Below are 16,883 nucleotides of genomic sequence, written 5' to 3' on the forward strand. Positions count from 1 at the left end.
CTAATAATACTCTTCAGTTCTCAAGGATCTTCAAAAAACAGGACCACTTATAATATGACAGAAGTTATTTAGGAAATTTGTAGGCAGGAGAGAATTAAATACTTGAAAAACATTGGGTTTGGGAGCCAGAAATGTAAAATTATACCACACCTTCCTTGCATATAAACATAAAAACTTATGGCATATGCCTTGAAGTGTCATTCTCCCCATTTTTCTCCATGAATCACATATATGTGTGTGCACATATATATATATATGTGTGTATATATAATATATAATATATAAAATATGTGTGTATATATATGTACACACACACACACATATATGTGTGTGTGTGTGTGTGTGTGTGTGTGTGTGTGTGTGTGTATAATTTCAGTGCCAGTATTTGTGTGGCACAGACTCCATCATTTGAAGGCTAATCTGGGTCAATTGTTAAACAATCAGCCATTAAGTTTTGATTCTTTAATTCAATGCTTGGCTCCCATGACAGCTAAAAAAACTGATTTACCCTGAAACTGGTTGAATTGGTGATTCCCAACTAGATGAGCCCAGCCATGCAAGACATCTTTTTCTTTTTCTTTTCTTTTTTTTTTTTTTTGTTCTTTCTTGCTGTGTTTCATTGGGTGAAACGTAGATAGAAAACCCAAACAAGGAGTATTCTTGCCTGTACCAGAGATTTACAGAATTACTGCATATACTTTTCACAGTCACCTGATTATATGGGAGCCTTATTGCCATAGAATAGTTAATGTTTAACTATTCTATAACTGAATCTATAACCATATGGTTCATCACTTTCTTGATTAAAGCCTTTGTAGTTTTCCAAATCTTTATTGCAAGTTCATGATTGCCTCCAAGCTACCAGCCCTATTTCATTTTATACCAGTTTCCCCTGCTTCTCCTTATTGAATATGTTTCAGCTCTTGTCCCCATGCTCCTTTTTCTTCTGGGCCTCTGCGCATGCTGTTAACGATGACTTATTTTCATCTGATTCATTCCAAATTTTCCTGCGCTCGTCAACTTATGTGTCTAGTTCTCAAAAGTCCTTCTCTAACCTCCCTGACTTCCCACCTTTTCCTCCCTTTCTGCCTATCTGCCTTCCTCAACAGATTATGGCAGCCATTGATCTACATCCCTTTATAATTTTCCATCCTCTGGAACACTGGAAGTTCTATGAAGCCAAGGACAGTATCTGTCATGATCACTCCTATATCCCTGGTCCCAAGAATAGTACTTGACAAATGGGTGTTCAATGAATATTTGTCAAATTAGTGAATAAATGAAAACACTTAAATACTTCTAGACTAAGTATTGGACTTGAAAATGGGTGGTAAACCACTCAGTTCATGTCCATGTTCTGTTGTTGGTGACATGTAGTCAGAGGTTAAGAAGGCCTTACTGTTGATAGTTTCTTCAGGGTAGACTCTCCACACATATCTCTGCATCACAGATCTTTCCAAGGCAATTTTTTCCCTTTTCTCCAGAAAAAATTGTCTGGTTATTTAACTAAAACAATGTAATTTTAAAAGATATGTCTTATGCATTATAGGCTCTAAAGAACATGATAAATTACTCAGTTTGAAAGGATTTCTCAAGGAATTTTATACTTTAAAATTATGAAATTCCTGCAAGCTAATGTATTTTTTCATGTTTAAATTAATTAGGGCCTTTTTCTCCTTTAGTTTTTTTTTTTTTTTGTCTTAAAAATGAAGAGAAAAATTTCCACTACATAGAAACCCTTGTGAGACTTTTATTGTCTTTTCAAAGTAATGACACCTTCTAGAAAAGATAAAATGCTGAGTGATTACCTTTGTTGAAAAGAAAGAGGAAAGCATCATGATTGAATATCTCCTGGCCGACCTGACAGCTCTGAGCCATCACCATTACTCAGACAGAGTACACGGACCAGGGCATTCATTTAAATTCTGGGCTTTCTTTTCCTCACGTTAATTCCAAAATCAATGAGTTACTGGGTAAAAGGTGGGCTTTCATTCACAATTATCCAACAATTTCAAGGGCTTCTTGGGGAATCACTGTACTCTCTTTTTTGGGAAATTAGTCTTATTTGTCTGTGGGGACTTAGGACTTAATTTATAACACTGAGCATTTACTGAGTATCTGCTCAATGGCAGTGTCACTGGATGGGTTCTCTGAGAAACGGACTCAGGTGAAGGTTAGAATGAAAGATGTTTATTAGAGAATGCTCTAGGTCAGCATTATGGAAGGGAGAAGAGGAACAGGAGTGGTGAGAGGGAGAAGTTGAGCTGTGATATAGAAGCCAAAGACATAGTTGGATGCTTCAGAGCTTAAGTGGCCCAAGTTGACCAAGTTGTTCCAAGTTTGTCTAAGATGGCCAGGCCTTTTTACTCCCACATTGATCCTTGGATATGGTTCGCCACAAAGAGATGAAACCTTAGAAGTGCAGTTCCCACCAGATGATACAATAAAGATATTGCAGTTGAAAGCCATCTGTCTACAGCACTCCTAGGAGTGAACAACAAGTCTTTCATTCAGGGAGATCTCGACAGTATGTTGCAGACAGACATTGTATAAATGCTCAGTGACAATAAAATTAATGAGACATTAATTTTGCCAAATGAGATTTCACACTATGAACAGGGAGACATATACCTAGCAGGACTCAAGAGATAAAGCAGCGTTACTCTTGAGGTATAAGAAAAGTAGTCACTAACTGTGACTGGCAATCAGGCAAAGCCACCCGGGGGAGGAGTGCCATGTGAATGGACCATCAAGGATGAGTAGCATTTAAGCAGGCTAAGAAAGTTAAGAGGAGAGCATTATGCCAGGCAGGGAGGAATATGTGTTGGCAGATGGACAGTAGAAGTTTGTGATATAGAGAAGGGTAGAGATAACGGTGAAAGGGAAGAAGGACAAAACAGATGAATTTAACAGCAGAGATCTTTGAATAAAATCCTGAATATACTTGAAAATGCAAGAGAGAGAGAGAGAGAGAGAGAGAGAAGAAAATACTGTTTCAATCATAGTTTTAACCAATGGCTTCAGGTTGAAGTTGCATGAAATTTTTATCAAATGTGTAATGTTTTAGTCATAGAAAGTAAGAACTGGAAAAAATTGAAGAATCTGGCAACATTTCCTCATGGCATACAGTCAATTGAAGTGAAGTAACAGACCCTCCCTTGTTAGTTGATACTCTGCAATCCTCCAAAGTCTCCAACACTCTCTATAAACATATATCTAGCTCACTCTGTACAGCTGTGTGACTTCCATCACTTCTCCGTATGGGATTTTACATTGGTGACCCTCACTCATTCCCACACCATTATTTTTTGGATTAAGAAACCAAGACCCAAAGGAATACATACATACATACTTCTCAAGGCCTGTGTCTACCTCTATCTCAACTGAAATCTGCATCACATTGCCATAATTTTAAGCTATAAGCTAAGGCTATGATGCATGAGTTATCTATTGATGCATAGAAAAAAATTACCTCAAATTCAGAACCTTAAAACAATAATAACTGTTTCTTATCTCATGCAGTTGCTATGGGTGAGTAATCTGGGAGTTGCTCTATTGGGTGGTTCTGACTTGGAGACTTTTATGAGTTGCATTCATGGGGGCACCTGGGTGGCTCAGTTGGTTAAGCATTTAACTGTTGATTTTGGCTCAGGTCATGATCTCATGGTCATGAGTTTGAGCCCTGCTTTGGGCTCTGTGCTGACAGCATGGAGCCTGCTTGGGATTCTCTCCCTACTTTTCCTTCTGCCCCTCCCTCACTTGCCCTCTCCTTCTCTGTCTCTCATAAATAAATAAATAAATAAATAAATAAATAAATAAATAAATAAAATGTTGATCATGGTTGCAGGCACCTGAAGACTTGACCTAAGTTGAAGGATCTACTTCCAAGGTAACTTACTCAGATATTTGCCAATTTGATCCTCTATATTGGCTGGAAATCTCAGTTCCTTGCCACGTGTACTTCTTCATAGTGTTTCTCGACTGTCCTTAAAGTATGGCAGCTCACTTCCCCTACAGTGTGTGATTTAAGAGAGAGAAACAGAACTCACTTTGCCTTTATGACCTAATTTTGAATGTCACACTTGTTCGTTTCAGCAAAATCCTATTGGTTACACAGTACAGTTCTATTCAGAGTGGGAATGGACTATACAAGAGTGTGAATACTAGGAAACAAGAATTACTGGGGATTATTTTTGGAGGCTTCTAAACAAGAGGAAAGGGAACACATTACGTTTTTGTTTTCTTCACCAGAGCCTGCCATATATGTTGGCTCTTGGTGAGTTCCTTTTCTAGGTCCCCATGGCTATAGGTATGAATTGACTTTCATGTAGTCAAAATGTGATAACATTTTATAAAGTCATGCCAAGTTTTTTTTTTTTTACTAAATTAAACTATGGTCAGCATTGAAAACAATAATGCCAAAAATAATGCATATAAATAAAATTGCATTTCAAATACACGTGTATTAAACCAATCTTTCAAAAATATGACAGAGAGGGCTGATACTACCATTGGTTTAATGGTTCTTTTATTCCATCATTAAATCCAACTTTCACCTAATCTAATTACCAGGGGTCCGTGAAAAAGTCTAGATTTCTTATGAATTACATTCTATGTTTAGAACAGTTCCAGACATCAGTGTTCGTGAAGACAATATAAACAAAATTGTGACCTTGTATTTAAATTATATAATCTGTGTATAGATTTTAAAGCAGTTTTCCTGTTCAGGACAGAAGAGGTATTTATGTTTCCTGTGATTTTATAACTTAAGTATAAAGTGTGAGGATTACCTCCATATTAGAGTAGCAATAATAATGTCCATCTGCATAAAAGCTCCTGACCACAAAGGTGAGTCTTTGTTTACCTTTTGAAAGTGCTCTCCCAAGAAGCTATGGCTACCCATTTCCAATACAGAGAAGACCAGTTGATCAGATAGCAGCAAAACTAATGAAAACCATCATGGAAGTGACAGCAAGATTAATTAAGTTCCTCCAAGCCCTATTCACGTGTGGCTGTGCAGAGTTCCTTTGGGTACTGCTGCAGTTAAATGGTATTCATGGTGACAAATACTGTAGATTTCCAGAACTGACACTTTTGAGTCAAGGGTAAAAATCACATTCGGTCATTTTATCCACCAGAAGGATCGAGATGAGCCCTTAGGATTATTAGTATGTTTGAGCAAAGCCAGGATTGAAATTGAGACATAATTAAAAGAATGTTGGAACTGTAATATTTTGTTTTCCATTTACACATTTCCTTTATGTGTTTTAGACATTTTGACAGAGGAAGCCAAACAAATTTCCATCCACCGTATTTGACTGGAGGCACAGAATTATGCACACTTGGAAACACTTTCAATTACTTGGTGAATTCTTGCAACAGTGGGGCAGAGTTGCACATCTCTCTGCTCACTCTATATAGTTATTATCATAGTATATATAAAAATGGAATGTCCATGGCCTAACGCATCCAAATTTACTAGAGCTGTACTCAATTTATCTTGAAGGATCTTTTTTTTTTTTTTTTTTTAAAGCAAAAGAAGAAATTCAATATGATGTTGTTTTCTTCTTACATTTTGTTTGCAAGTACATTTGTTGTGGGGCTGGATGGGGAGAGGGCTGATTCTCAAATTGCTGCCTAGGAACCATAAATGAATTTTATTTTAAGAAAAATTGGAAACCTCTGGAGTGTATAAGATCTTTCAACCTGCTATACAAGATATATTAACTCATGTTATTGTGTCGCCAAATGTCTTTGGAGGAGGCATATCATTATATTTCTGTCCTTGGAAACATTTTGAGGCTCATTCATGTATTCATTCAGCAAACACTTCCTGCATTATCTGTCAAATAAAATTAAAACCCTTTAACCTGGAATGTGAGATCACATCCAACAGGGCTTCTGTGTTTTCCTCTCCAAATTTACTTTGCATGAAAATCTCTTAGGAAACTTGCTCCTTAAATTCAAATTTGTTCTTGCTTTCCCAGACATATCACTCACAATCCCATTTGCAAAATTTTCCTGCATTTTATCAATCTGAACTGATATTGAAGACCAAGTTCAGGTTCCACCCCTTCTCTGTAGCTTTCCAGGTTTGCCTGGAGCCATCTCATAATTTTACCTTTTACCAAACCCTTACATGCATGTCCTAGATTGTTCATTTGTTGTTTACTTTATAGTACCTTTGTTTTTACTTGTATTTTTGGATATGTGTTTCATCTCCTTCAGTAAGCTACCGAATGCTTTTTGGAGTAGGGTGGTCGCTTAAGCATTACACTTCAATGCTTTGTTATTTAGGATCGCTACTTTTAATTTTTTTTTTTTTTTGCCAGTGATAATGATAATAGTTATAATAATCTCACTTCCTTTTAATGAGGCACCAAACTACGTAGTGTGGTGCTACTAAACTTGTGATGTGGTATCCATCATTTTTGGAGACGGTATCTACACAGACATAAAGCAATCTAATAAAAAAAATAGATAAGTAAACAACTTCTTGAGGGGTTTTGGGGGAAAAGATATAGAAATGGCATGTCAGGCAAATAGTCTGAGAGCCTACAGAAAGGAAGCTGGTGATACTTCCTATTATAAGGGAATCAGAACTATCTATCAATCAGGGCAAATGTACTCATAAAAACCACCTATATGAGCAGCTAGGGGGTTGTCTAGTTTCCCCTGAACTACTCTCTGCTTTAACTCTCTTCTGTTCTTGACTCTGGTACTTGCTTTCCATATTGGCCTCCTGATTTGCTCTACCCATGAATTTCTTTAAAAAAAATTTTTTTTGAACATGTATTTATTTTTGAGAAACAGAGAGAGACAGAGCATGAGAGGGGGAGGGGCAGAGAGAGAGGGAGACACAGAATCAGAAGCAGGCTCCAGACTCTGAGCTGTCAGCACAGACCCTGATGCATGGCTCAAACCCACCAACCGGTGAGATCATGACCTGAGCCGAAGTCGGACATTTAACTGACTGAGCCACCCAGGCACCCCTACCCCCAAAATTCTTGATCTGTCTCTTGCCCGATACCTGATCAGTCCTCTAGTTCTTAGCTATCCTCTCCTCAGAGCTTTGGGATTTCTCTCTCTAAGATTACTTTTGACATCTCTTCCTTTTCTGTGTAATTCTGATCCTTGTCTCCAACCACAGCAAAGTTTGCTGCTTCCTAAATCATGGGCAATGTTTGATGTTAGTGGTATACTCTCGTCACTAACGCAATAGGCCATGTCCTTGTCATACATTTCTGCGATGTTTCTAGAGTATGTAAAGCATTCGAGGAATTAACATATATTTCACTTTTTCTGTGACATCAAAGAAGCCTACATTGTACCTGGGGGATATTGATAATTGTAAAGGTCACTGAAAGCCAATCTGATAAATACTTTAAATGGAGTTATGTAAAGAATGTGTGAGTGCTCATTAGGGGAACACATGAGTCAGACATAAACCCAGGGAAGACTTCTTTTTTTTTTTTAAGTTTATGTGTTTGTTTGTTTGTTTATTTAGAGCGTGTGGGGGAGGGAGGGGCAGACAGAGGGGGAAGAGAGAATCCCGAGCAGGCTCTGTGCTGAGAGTACCTGATGTGGGGACTTGATCCCATGAACTAGGAGATCATGACCTGACCCGAAACCAAGAGTTATATGCTTAACCGACTATGTTCCCCCAGATGCCCCCCCAGGGAATACTTCTTAGAAAACCAAATATCTGAGCAGTTTTGGATGGTGAATATAAATATCTAGGCAAAGGGGAAGACAAAAGGGCATTCCTGGTTGAATATAACTATATTCTCAGGAAGATCAGAATGGAACATCATCTAGAAGTAGAAGACATTTGAGATATTTACTCACTCAACAAATATTTATTGCATGCCTCCTGTTGTTTAGACACTAGATGCAGCATGACCATGGTAGACATGCCCCTTCCCTTATGTCCATTGTACTGAAAGAAGTGTAGTCCATGAATAACATAAAGGATGGGTCCTTTTCTCTGCATGGAGAAAGGTAGAAGATGTTCTAAATTCTACAAGATAAGCTGATAAGCAGAATCCCAGAGAATGTAAGCTTCTTGTAGACAGAGATTTCTGCAATTTCATCAGTGTTCCTTGAGCACCTAGAACAGTACTTGGGACATGAATACCCAATAACTATATGTTGAATAAATAAACATGCCTGGGCCACAGCCAGTTCCAAGGTAAGAATTCAAACAGGTCTCCCAATGCTAGTTACTAATTATTGTAAAAGAATTGCTATTAACTATCAGAATAGGCAGGACTACATATAGAAGGGATTTATTGGACGTCTCCAAAGTCAGAGAAATTCAGATGGACAGAATTTTGGAATATTATAGTATTAATAGTTTCTTTATTCTCAGCTCAGTATTAGCACTTCTTTTCTTGTAGGCAATTTACTTTCCAGACTAAGGTCCCTGGGCATTAATTTCAATGGAAGCATCAAGTGACAATCTAGGAATTAAAATGATTTATGAGTTTCAGCAGTGTCTATACAATCTAAAAAATTCATCAAAACACTGCATGGATCAATTGAACTAGGCATTCATTCTCTTACTGACCAATCACGTCTCTCTCCCCTTTTCAAACTGTTTTAACAGTGGTTGGCAATGTATCAAAGGCAAACTCAAGCTTAAAATCAAGAGCCTTCCATTCATATGTCAATGAATATTCATTCAACAAATTGTTATGCTTCAACAAATATTCAGTCACCAAGTACCCATATATTTGGCCTCTTGCTTTTACAATGTCCCAGAGCTCAGTGTGGACCCTCTTCTCTTCTGAAGTTGAATACTCCTTTGAAGATATCATATGGTCTCATGGATTTAATTACCATCTATAAAGTGGTGACTTTCACATTTAAATATCAAGCCCAAACTTCTCCCATGAACTCCAGACCCATACAGCCAAACTTCTATAGAATGTTTCCACTTGAATATACAATAGAATCTTAAACTAGGATGCCCCACATTGACCACCTCCAAATCCCCCCCCCACCCAAAGCATGTTCTTCCACAGCCTTCTCCATATCAGTTAGTAGAAATCCCATCCTTCCAATTGCTCAGTCCCCAAATTTTATATAATAACAATATTATTATTATTTTTTAATTTCTCTTCTATTACCTATCCAACTCACAGGAAAACCTATTGGCCTATTTTGACACACATACAGACTCTGACCACGTTTTGCCACCTCTACTGCTCCTACCATGGCCAAACCACCATCTCTTCTAGATTATCACAAAGTCTTCCTAAATCATCACCGTGCATCTTCTGTTGCTCCCTTTTATCCATGCTCCATGCAACAGTCATAGTAAACCCATTAAAATATGTCAATCAGGGGTTCCAGGGTGGCTCAGTCGGTTAAGCACTGGACTTCAGCTCAGGTCATAATCCCACCATTCCTGAGTTTGAGCCCCACATCGGGCTCTGTGCTGACAGCTCAGAGCCTGGAGCCTGCTTCGGATTCTGTGTCTTCCTCTCTCTCTCTGCCCCTCCCCCACTTGCACCCTGTCTCTCTCTCTCTCTCTCTCTCTCAAAAATAAATAAATATTTTTAAAAAATTTTTAATGTCAAATCAAGTTATTCCAAAGGCATTCTATATAAGTCAGAAAAAAGTCAAAATCCTTATAATATGGCCTACAAACTCCTACTGAATTAGGCTCCATGTGACCTATTTGACTTCATTTTTTTTTTAATTTTACGTGTAGTTGACAATGTTTTTTTTTTATTAAAAGATAATCATGATCTAATATGGAGAATGGGTTGGATTTGGGCAAGCCTGGAATTAGGAACCCTGGATAAAATTTTATTGCTGCAATATAGTAAAGAATGAAAGTGTACTAAACTAAGGCTCAGGGGAAGGCGACCGAAGATGCAACTTTGCTGTGCTAACTCAATGCTAAATTACTGCTGCATTCAGCTATGGGAACTCGAAAGGACAAGCAAGCTCACAAACTGTGGCCCTGCAGTACCACCTGGCATCTGTATTGTGTGGAATTTAAGAACAGCTGCTGCTAAACATGGACAAGTTCAATATGTGTAAACATTTTGCATCAAACACTATCAACTTCAAAGAACTGACTGTAAACACATAGAAAAGTATGATGTTTTACACCTAATATGGTTGTATTCAGCATGTTCACTCATTTATTCACAAATATTTATTGAGTAGGAACAAGTGCTGGGTACCCTCGTAGGGATGGTGGATACAGCAGTGAACAACAAACAAAAATCCCTGCCCTCATGGAGATTCTATTCCAGTGGGAAGACACGTAGGTAAACAGAGGTCTACAGTAGTGTGTCGGGCAGTGACAACCCTTATGGAGGGAAGCTACTCTGATAAACTTTGTAAAAAATTTTTTTAAGTTTATTTATTTATTTTGAGAGAGACAGAGACTGTGCAAGTAGGGGAGGGGCAGAGAGAGGGAGGGAGAAAGAGAATCCCAAGTAGTTTCTGCACTGTCGGCACAGAGCTCCAAGCAGGGCTGGAACTCGTGAACCTTGAGATCATGACCTGAGCTGAAACCGAGAGTCAGACATTTAGCTGACTGAACCACCTGGGCGCCCCACTCTGACAAACTTTTGATCAAGACTCAGCGATGAGGTATCCAGGCTGGCAGCTACCCAGATATTCAAGCAGAGAGAAAATTCTCCTCTTGCCATAATGTTTTCACTCAAAATATGTGACTGGTTTTAGGGCATCTTTTGTTTTAATCCTGATAGGTATATTACTATCTGGCAAGCAGTGACCTGATTCCCCTCAGGATCCCCCAGCTTCTCAGACCTGCTTACAGAGAGAGAAAGGTCAGGAGTGTGAACCAGGTCTGTCTCTGCAAGCTGCTGGGTCCTCTCCTGGACATGACATATAGAAGCATGTCTCAGGCACAGCCAGCATGTCCATAATCCATGTCTAGCCAACATCAGCTATGCCTTTATTTGGATGCTATTCTGTTTTAAAATAAAAATACTTGCAGTTTTTTCCTTTATAAATATAAGGCATGCAAATAATTTTAGGGGAAACAATAAAAAGTATAAAATTAAAATAAAAATCACTTGTTTTCCATCCAGAAATAGGCACTGTTTCTATCCAAGGCCTTGATATTCCCGCTAACCCTTAACTGGAGAAGGGTGGGGCATACACCTTTAAATAAAGCAGATGCCTTCCTTTTTTTGGCCGAACAGAATTCCATTGCATGGATGGAACACTCAGTTGCCTCTTGGATGCCACAGTTCTCCAGAGGCTACATGCTGCTCTTTCAGGAATAATCCTCTATAGACCAGGCAGAGGGTGGAATGTTCTATTATCAAATACTCTCCGCTTGCATATTTGTGCCCATGTAGACAGGTATTTTTTTCTGGAACACTCAGTAACATAGTTTGATTGGGGAAGACCTTTACCTGAGCCACTATAAATGGGTAATTTATAATTTATTTCTTTGAATAAAGAAATCTCCTGGGAATGCCTACATAAATTCCACATACAAATAATAAGACGATTACACTTTACTGACCGCACCATTGAGAAAACTGCTTAAAGTCTCTGAGCCTCAGGTTCGTTTGTCTTCAGCGTCAGAGTCCTGTTCATCGGGACATTGATAATATCCACCTTTTTTACATGTCAATTTGTTAGAAAGAAAGATGACGTAAGTGAAAGTACCTTGTAACTGCAAAATGCCATGAAAATGTAAGGTGTTATTAATTATTAAGACAGTCCTTTAGTGTCTTAAGCCTCCTGTTTTAAACTCAACTCTCAATGCTTGCATCTTCTAACTACAGGAACAGAAAAGGACCAAAAACTGTAGCATTAAACTACAGTGCCCCCTAGCCCATGTAGGAGGTCAGGACAGTTCATGAGCTTCATGAATAAGCTCTACCACAGATGGTTCTTTTGCCTGAGGGAAGGACCATTAATTGTACTTTTGGATGATTTCCATCTGTCCAAAAGGAAAAACACTTATGTGTTTCCCTCAGTAGTTTCCTGTAACGTTCTTTTTATTTCTAATTTTTAAAAAGGAGCAAAAAAGTATTCTTTACTATTTGCATTTTCTTGCTCCAAACTGCTTTCAATGAAGAGTGTTTCTAAAAAAAAAAAGAATCACTGGATTTATCCTAAGACTCGTGGTAATGTTTCTGATTTAGAGATGATTACCATTCGCATTTACAAAATTCTTTATAATCTATCGCAAGAGGGGATATGGGTCATAGTGCTTTTTTCACAGAGAGGAAACAGGGGGTTTAGCTTCTTTGCGAGATTGCACAGCAAACTGCCATTATGAGCTCCAGCCCACCAGTTCCAATATGCATTAAACCCACAAACAGAGACAGGATTGTGCAAAGAAAGACCACGGATTATTTTAATATCACACCGTAGAAATATTTGCTACCATGGCTTATAAAAACCTGTATTGAAAATAGATCAGTTGCGTCCTTCTATAAGCTGTAGTTCTTTTGTTATCTCCAGCTCTTAATTTTATAGATTTTTGTAGAAAATTTTAAGTTTCCATAGTTCTGTAGGTCAATTGGATGCCAAAGTGATGAGTCCTTAGGAAACTGAACGTATTTTATGGGTTTATTTTCCATGCTGAGCATTTAAGTATTAATCAGCACCGCTTTCAGGGATTTCTTTCTAACATCCTTTTCTATGTAAGATAAGGACTGCAATTCATTAGACCATTGGAGGAGCCAGAGGCTTTGCTAAGCTTCGCCTTTCTTGACGGCTCCTCTCAAATCTAACGCGAGTTTGTGTGCGCTTGTGTGTGGGTGTGTCTATATTATCCTGGTGACCAGACTTGAATGATGACACAATCTTGGTTGTCTTTCAGGCTAAATTGTCTCTCCTCTTTGGGGGTCAAAGATCATTTCAGCTTCAGTATCCTTTCTACTACCTACTATGGGAAGCAGCAAATGTGATCTTGTGAAACTGAGGGGTGACTTTTATCACGTTATTTTTCTTTACATTTCTCTATCAACCTCGCTCAGAATATACTCAAGAAATAAAAATAACTCTTCCCCAACTACTAGGTTTCTTTGATCTGGTCATTTCTAAGGGAAAACCTCCATGACCCTAGCAATGGACCCTTGAATGTTTTTGTTTTTGTTTTTGTTTTCTCTTAGGCAGAAACATCACAAGCAACAAACCCTCAAGCCCACAGCAAAGAGAATGCAGACACAGGACACCATTCCTTTCCCCCGCTGCTTTTTTAACTTAGGGTGGCAGGCTAAATTTTGGCGAGAATGATGGCATTCGTGGGAGGGGCGGGATAAAAGTGTGTTGTCTAATTACACGTTAATGGCAGAACTCGCCTTAACCTTTTCCCCTCCCACGCCGTGGTGAATTTCCCCCGTGTGCTCCCTCGTGGATCCGGAGACCCTGCTCTCTTTAAGAGAGCCTCCCGCGCCCCTCACTCCGCCCCCTCCCAGGTCTCTGGGCTCGTCAAAGCTTCCCGAGAGCCATGGTTGGTCCAGGCAGGCAATCGGAGCACCTCATGGAGCCGCTGCTAACCGGGGGTGGGGTGCGGTGGGGTGGGGGGGTCTGTTTGTAGTACTCTCAGTCCTGATGTCACAGGCGCGGCAAGGACATCGCAAGGAGGAGTCGGATTACAGTAAGGATGGGCAGTGCAGCAGGCAGCCGGAGCGCACGCTCCAGCCGCCGGGGATCGTAGCCCGGGAGAGGCAGCCTGCAAGGCGCTCAGCCCGCGGAAGAGGCACGCTGGGCGCTCGCTGCTCTCCACGCTGGGGACGTTTCCACCGAATGTAGCATGAAACGGCTCTGTTCTGCGTGTCAGCCTTGGGGACGAGCTGATGCTGAAGACGCCGCGGTGGGGTTCCAGCTGTCTGATTAATGAGAAACATAATGTATTTTGGTGAGTGTTACCTCTGATGATGTAATTCTGGGGGTGGCCGGCTCTTCACCAGGGCAGACGAGCCTTTAAAAAAAAAAAAAATCTTTAAGCCGCGAGAATATATTACGTTAAATCTACCTCCAGTTGGCAAGTGGAGGACCAAGCTGGTGCAGCCTTCAAAGCTTCCTTTGTGCTACAATTGGGGCTGTTTATTAGTCGTGTGTGAGTTTAAGTTGGAAAAGAAAAGAAACAGGGTGGGGGTGGATAAACTTTGGCTTGATATCGTCTGCATGAAGTTGGCTTTTTAGCTAGGTGAAGGAGAAATGGTGCGGCGTGGGAAGTCATGAGCTAACTCAATGGAATGTAAAACTAAGTTCCTGTACTATGGATGCTGTGAAATCTTAGTCAATACCAGCGTTTCATTAAGCATTTTGGTTTTTCCCGAATTCTGAGCCAAAAAGGAAAAACATTCTTTGGTGTGCAGGGGTTGAGCAGCTGAGGACGCTCCTCTATACCATCCCATTTTCCTTTTGGCTAGAACAGCAATCGCACAAAACGCACAGTATTTCAAACCTTTAGAGGTCTCGAAGCTGTTAAATATTTCTGCAGTTTCTGTGCCACGGTGGAACCCTCCCTTAAGATTTTCAGCCCAGCTGCCCTGCATTTCCAGAAAACATGTTGAGGCTTAGATCTGGACTACCAGGGGAGCACTGTAAGCGGGCTTGGAGCTGTGTGTTCGCACTGTAAGGCTGCAACTTACTGCTGGGAGAGAAGGCACAACCCCTTTACTGAATAAGAAGCCGCCAAGGATTGGGACTGAATATCCTTTCCTCCTCCCCGAAGTTATGCTTTCCTTCTGTAAGTTCTATCCCGCGTCATCATCTGAGGGCATCTATCTGATATTAAAAGGTTTGTGAGAACAGCTGGAGAGGGGCCAGGGAAGGATTCCAAGATGCAAATGCTCTGGGTGATTTCTTGGTTGGCTTTAAATCTGAGACCTAGAGTCTTTTTTCAGATTAAGGAGGTGTTTAAATAAACTTGTGTTGGGGGAGTGTTAGTTTCTTGGGCATTTATTTCTGTGTGTACTATTTGCTTTGTTTTGTTTTCTTCAGACTTTGAAACATTTGTGAAAGTACGGGAGGAACACGAGTTGTAAAAGCTGAATGCCTTTAGTTGTCTTGACAGCCGTTTTGATTTCCCTATAATTTGTGTCATATTAGGAAAGAAGTCTTAAAAATAACTAAAATTGATGTGGAAGAAACAATCCTCATTTCAGAGCCAAATTTAAGATGAATCCAGAGTTAAACAACACTTCTTTCCAGGGGTACTGTTGGAGGTGGTCAAGCTTGTTTATTGGCAATTGATAAAACAGCAAGTGTGTATCATGAATATATTTTTGATAAATGGAAAATCTTGGAGACGTAATCTGTCCTTTGGACAAAATAAAATTTCAGCATCTAATGCTACTGAGGGATAGGAAGTAGATTAGAATTTTAAGTGTTTAGCCTCTTGCAACAATTCTTTATGTGATGATGGTGAGCATGGAGGTTAGCCAGAGGAGTTGCATAGTCTAAAAGTACTGGTCAGTGGCCATCCATGCTGTACGAGATTATCATGTAGCTGCTGGAGAAATGTTCACTGGGCTAGCTCATGTTAACTGTAGGCTCGTCCAGCTGTCTCATAAAGCTGGGTGATTCACAGGGCAATTAGTTTCACCGTGTAATGCAAGTTTTTAATGGTACAAATTGAAATGTGATGTCCTACTTCGGATGAAACTATACTCTTTGGAAGGCAAAGCTAAAGTTGCCCTCTGTGTCATGAATGTGGTTCCATCTTACCAGGATTCCGGCATGAGATACGTTTTTCTATTCCTGGAGGAAACCGTGTGGATTCAGGAATGCCGTTGATTTCAGGTTAGGCTATGCAGCCCCTCTCACAGGCAGTTCAGAGCTCCGAGAGCCCACCTGTCCCTAATAAAATGCCTGGTAAAAGAGGTAGGGCAAGAGGAATTGAGCAGAACAATCCAGGCAGTTTCAAGATTCAGTAACATGCTGATGTTTGCAAATGCCTCAGACTGTGTATATTTGTGTATATGTGTGTGTGCGTGTGTATTTGTGCGTTTGTGTGTATCTATATATTTCCAACATTTTAGCTATTTCGGATAGTTTTTCAAAACAATACTTTCACTTTGTAGTTTAGTTGCCCTTTACTTTCTTCTTCAATTTTGAACTGAGTCAGGGAGGACATAGGCAAAGAAAAAGTGGGGCTGCCTTCGTGGGCTTTTCTGGGGATTTGTGGGAATGGAGTGGAGGCGTCAGAAGACTTGTATTTGCATCTCTGGCAGGGAGTGATGAAGAGCATGGCGATGCTGTAACACCAGGGAAACTGATATGCAAGCAGGGTATTTATTTCCCTTATAAATAATCTAATTTGTCAGTGTTGCTCGACACCCCCCTTCAAATATAACTGAAGAATCACTGCCTACCTGCTTTCTTTCGCCTTAAGTACTGGACAGTTGCAGCCTCCCCTTGCTCAGTTGGCGTCTGTCCTGTGTGTGCAAGTTGGTGGGATATGTAATAGTTCCATTTCTCAAGAATAGCTCATGTTTTGAGTGTGCCGTCTCAGACTTGCAAGACTAATGGACCCTTTTAATGACTTAAGCCTCACTCTTATCTCCTATTGAAATTTTAGTGCAGCGTTTTCAATAATTGTTCCTTTGCACTTACTGTGCAGTGATTTAAGAGTTTGCTGTTCAGTCACCGTGGATACTTTTGTTACTTATGCTATCGATCTTGCATTCATTACTTGGAGTTAAAAATAAGGCTCACATAGGAGAAAGAAGCAAGGAAAATCCCAGTCAGCAACCCGATTGGGATTACAGTAAAAGCCGGGGAAAATAATAAATAGTTCTGAAATTCCCTCCCCACCCCCATAAATATTTTACATAGTTAAAAATTACATGTGCCAAGGATGAAGAGCCATTAATAATTTATCCAGAAATAAAAGCAAAGCAGCTGGGAGGCTTCTCCTC

General features: G+C 39.8%; 1 protein-coding gene across 3 annotated transcripts in view; it reads left to right on the forward strand.

Moving 5' to 3' along the window:
- The window catches only part of ZNF385D (zinc finger protein 385D), a 909,549-nt gene that overhangs the window by 593,837 nt on the left and 298,829 nt on the right, over positions 1–16,883 (forward strand). The window contains exon 1 of one of the 3 annotated variants that reach the window (XM_086674199.1): positions 13,550–13,873. The exons of 1 other annotated variant lie outside the window; for it this stretch is intronic. In XM_086674199.1, the coding sequence (XP_086530325.1) occupies positions 13,852–13,873 (22 nt within the window). In that variant the 5' untranslated portion in view covers positions 13,550–13,851. Of the gene's footprint in view, positions 1–13,549; positions 13,874–14,329; positions 14,711–16,883 lie in introns of those variants that run through there. One more of the 3 variants, XM_086674200.1, reaches the window with a different exon arrangement.

Source organism: Puma concolor, chromosome C2, assembly GCF_028749965.1.
Source record: "Puma concolor isolate L17-30 chromosome C2, mPumCon1.1.hap2, whole genome shotgun sequence".
NCBI lineage: Eukaryota > Metazoa > Chordata > Mammalia > Carnivora > Felidae > Puma > Puma concolor.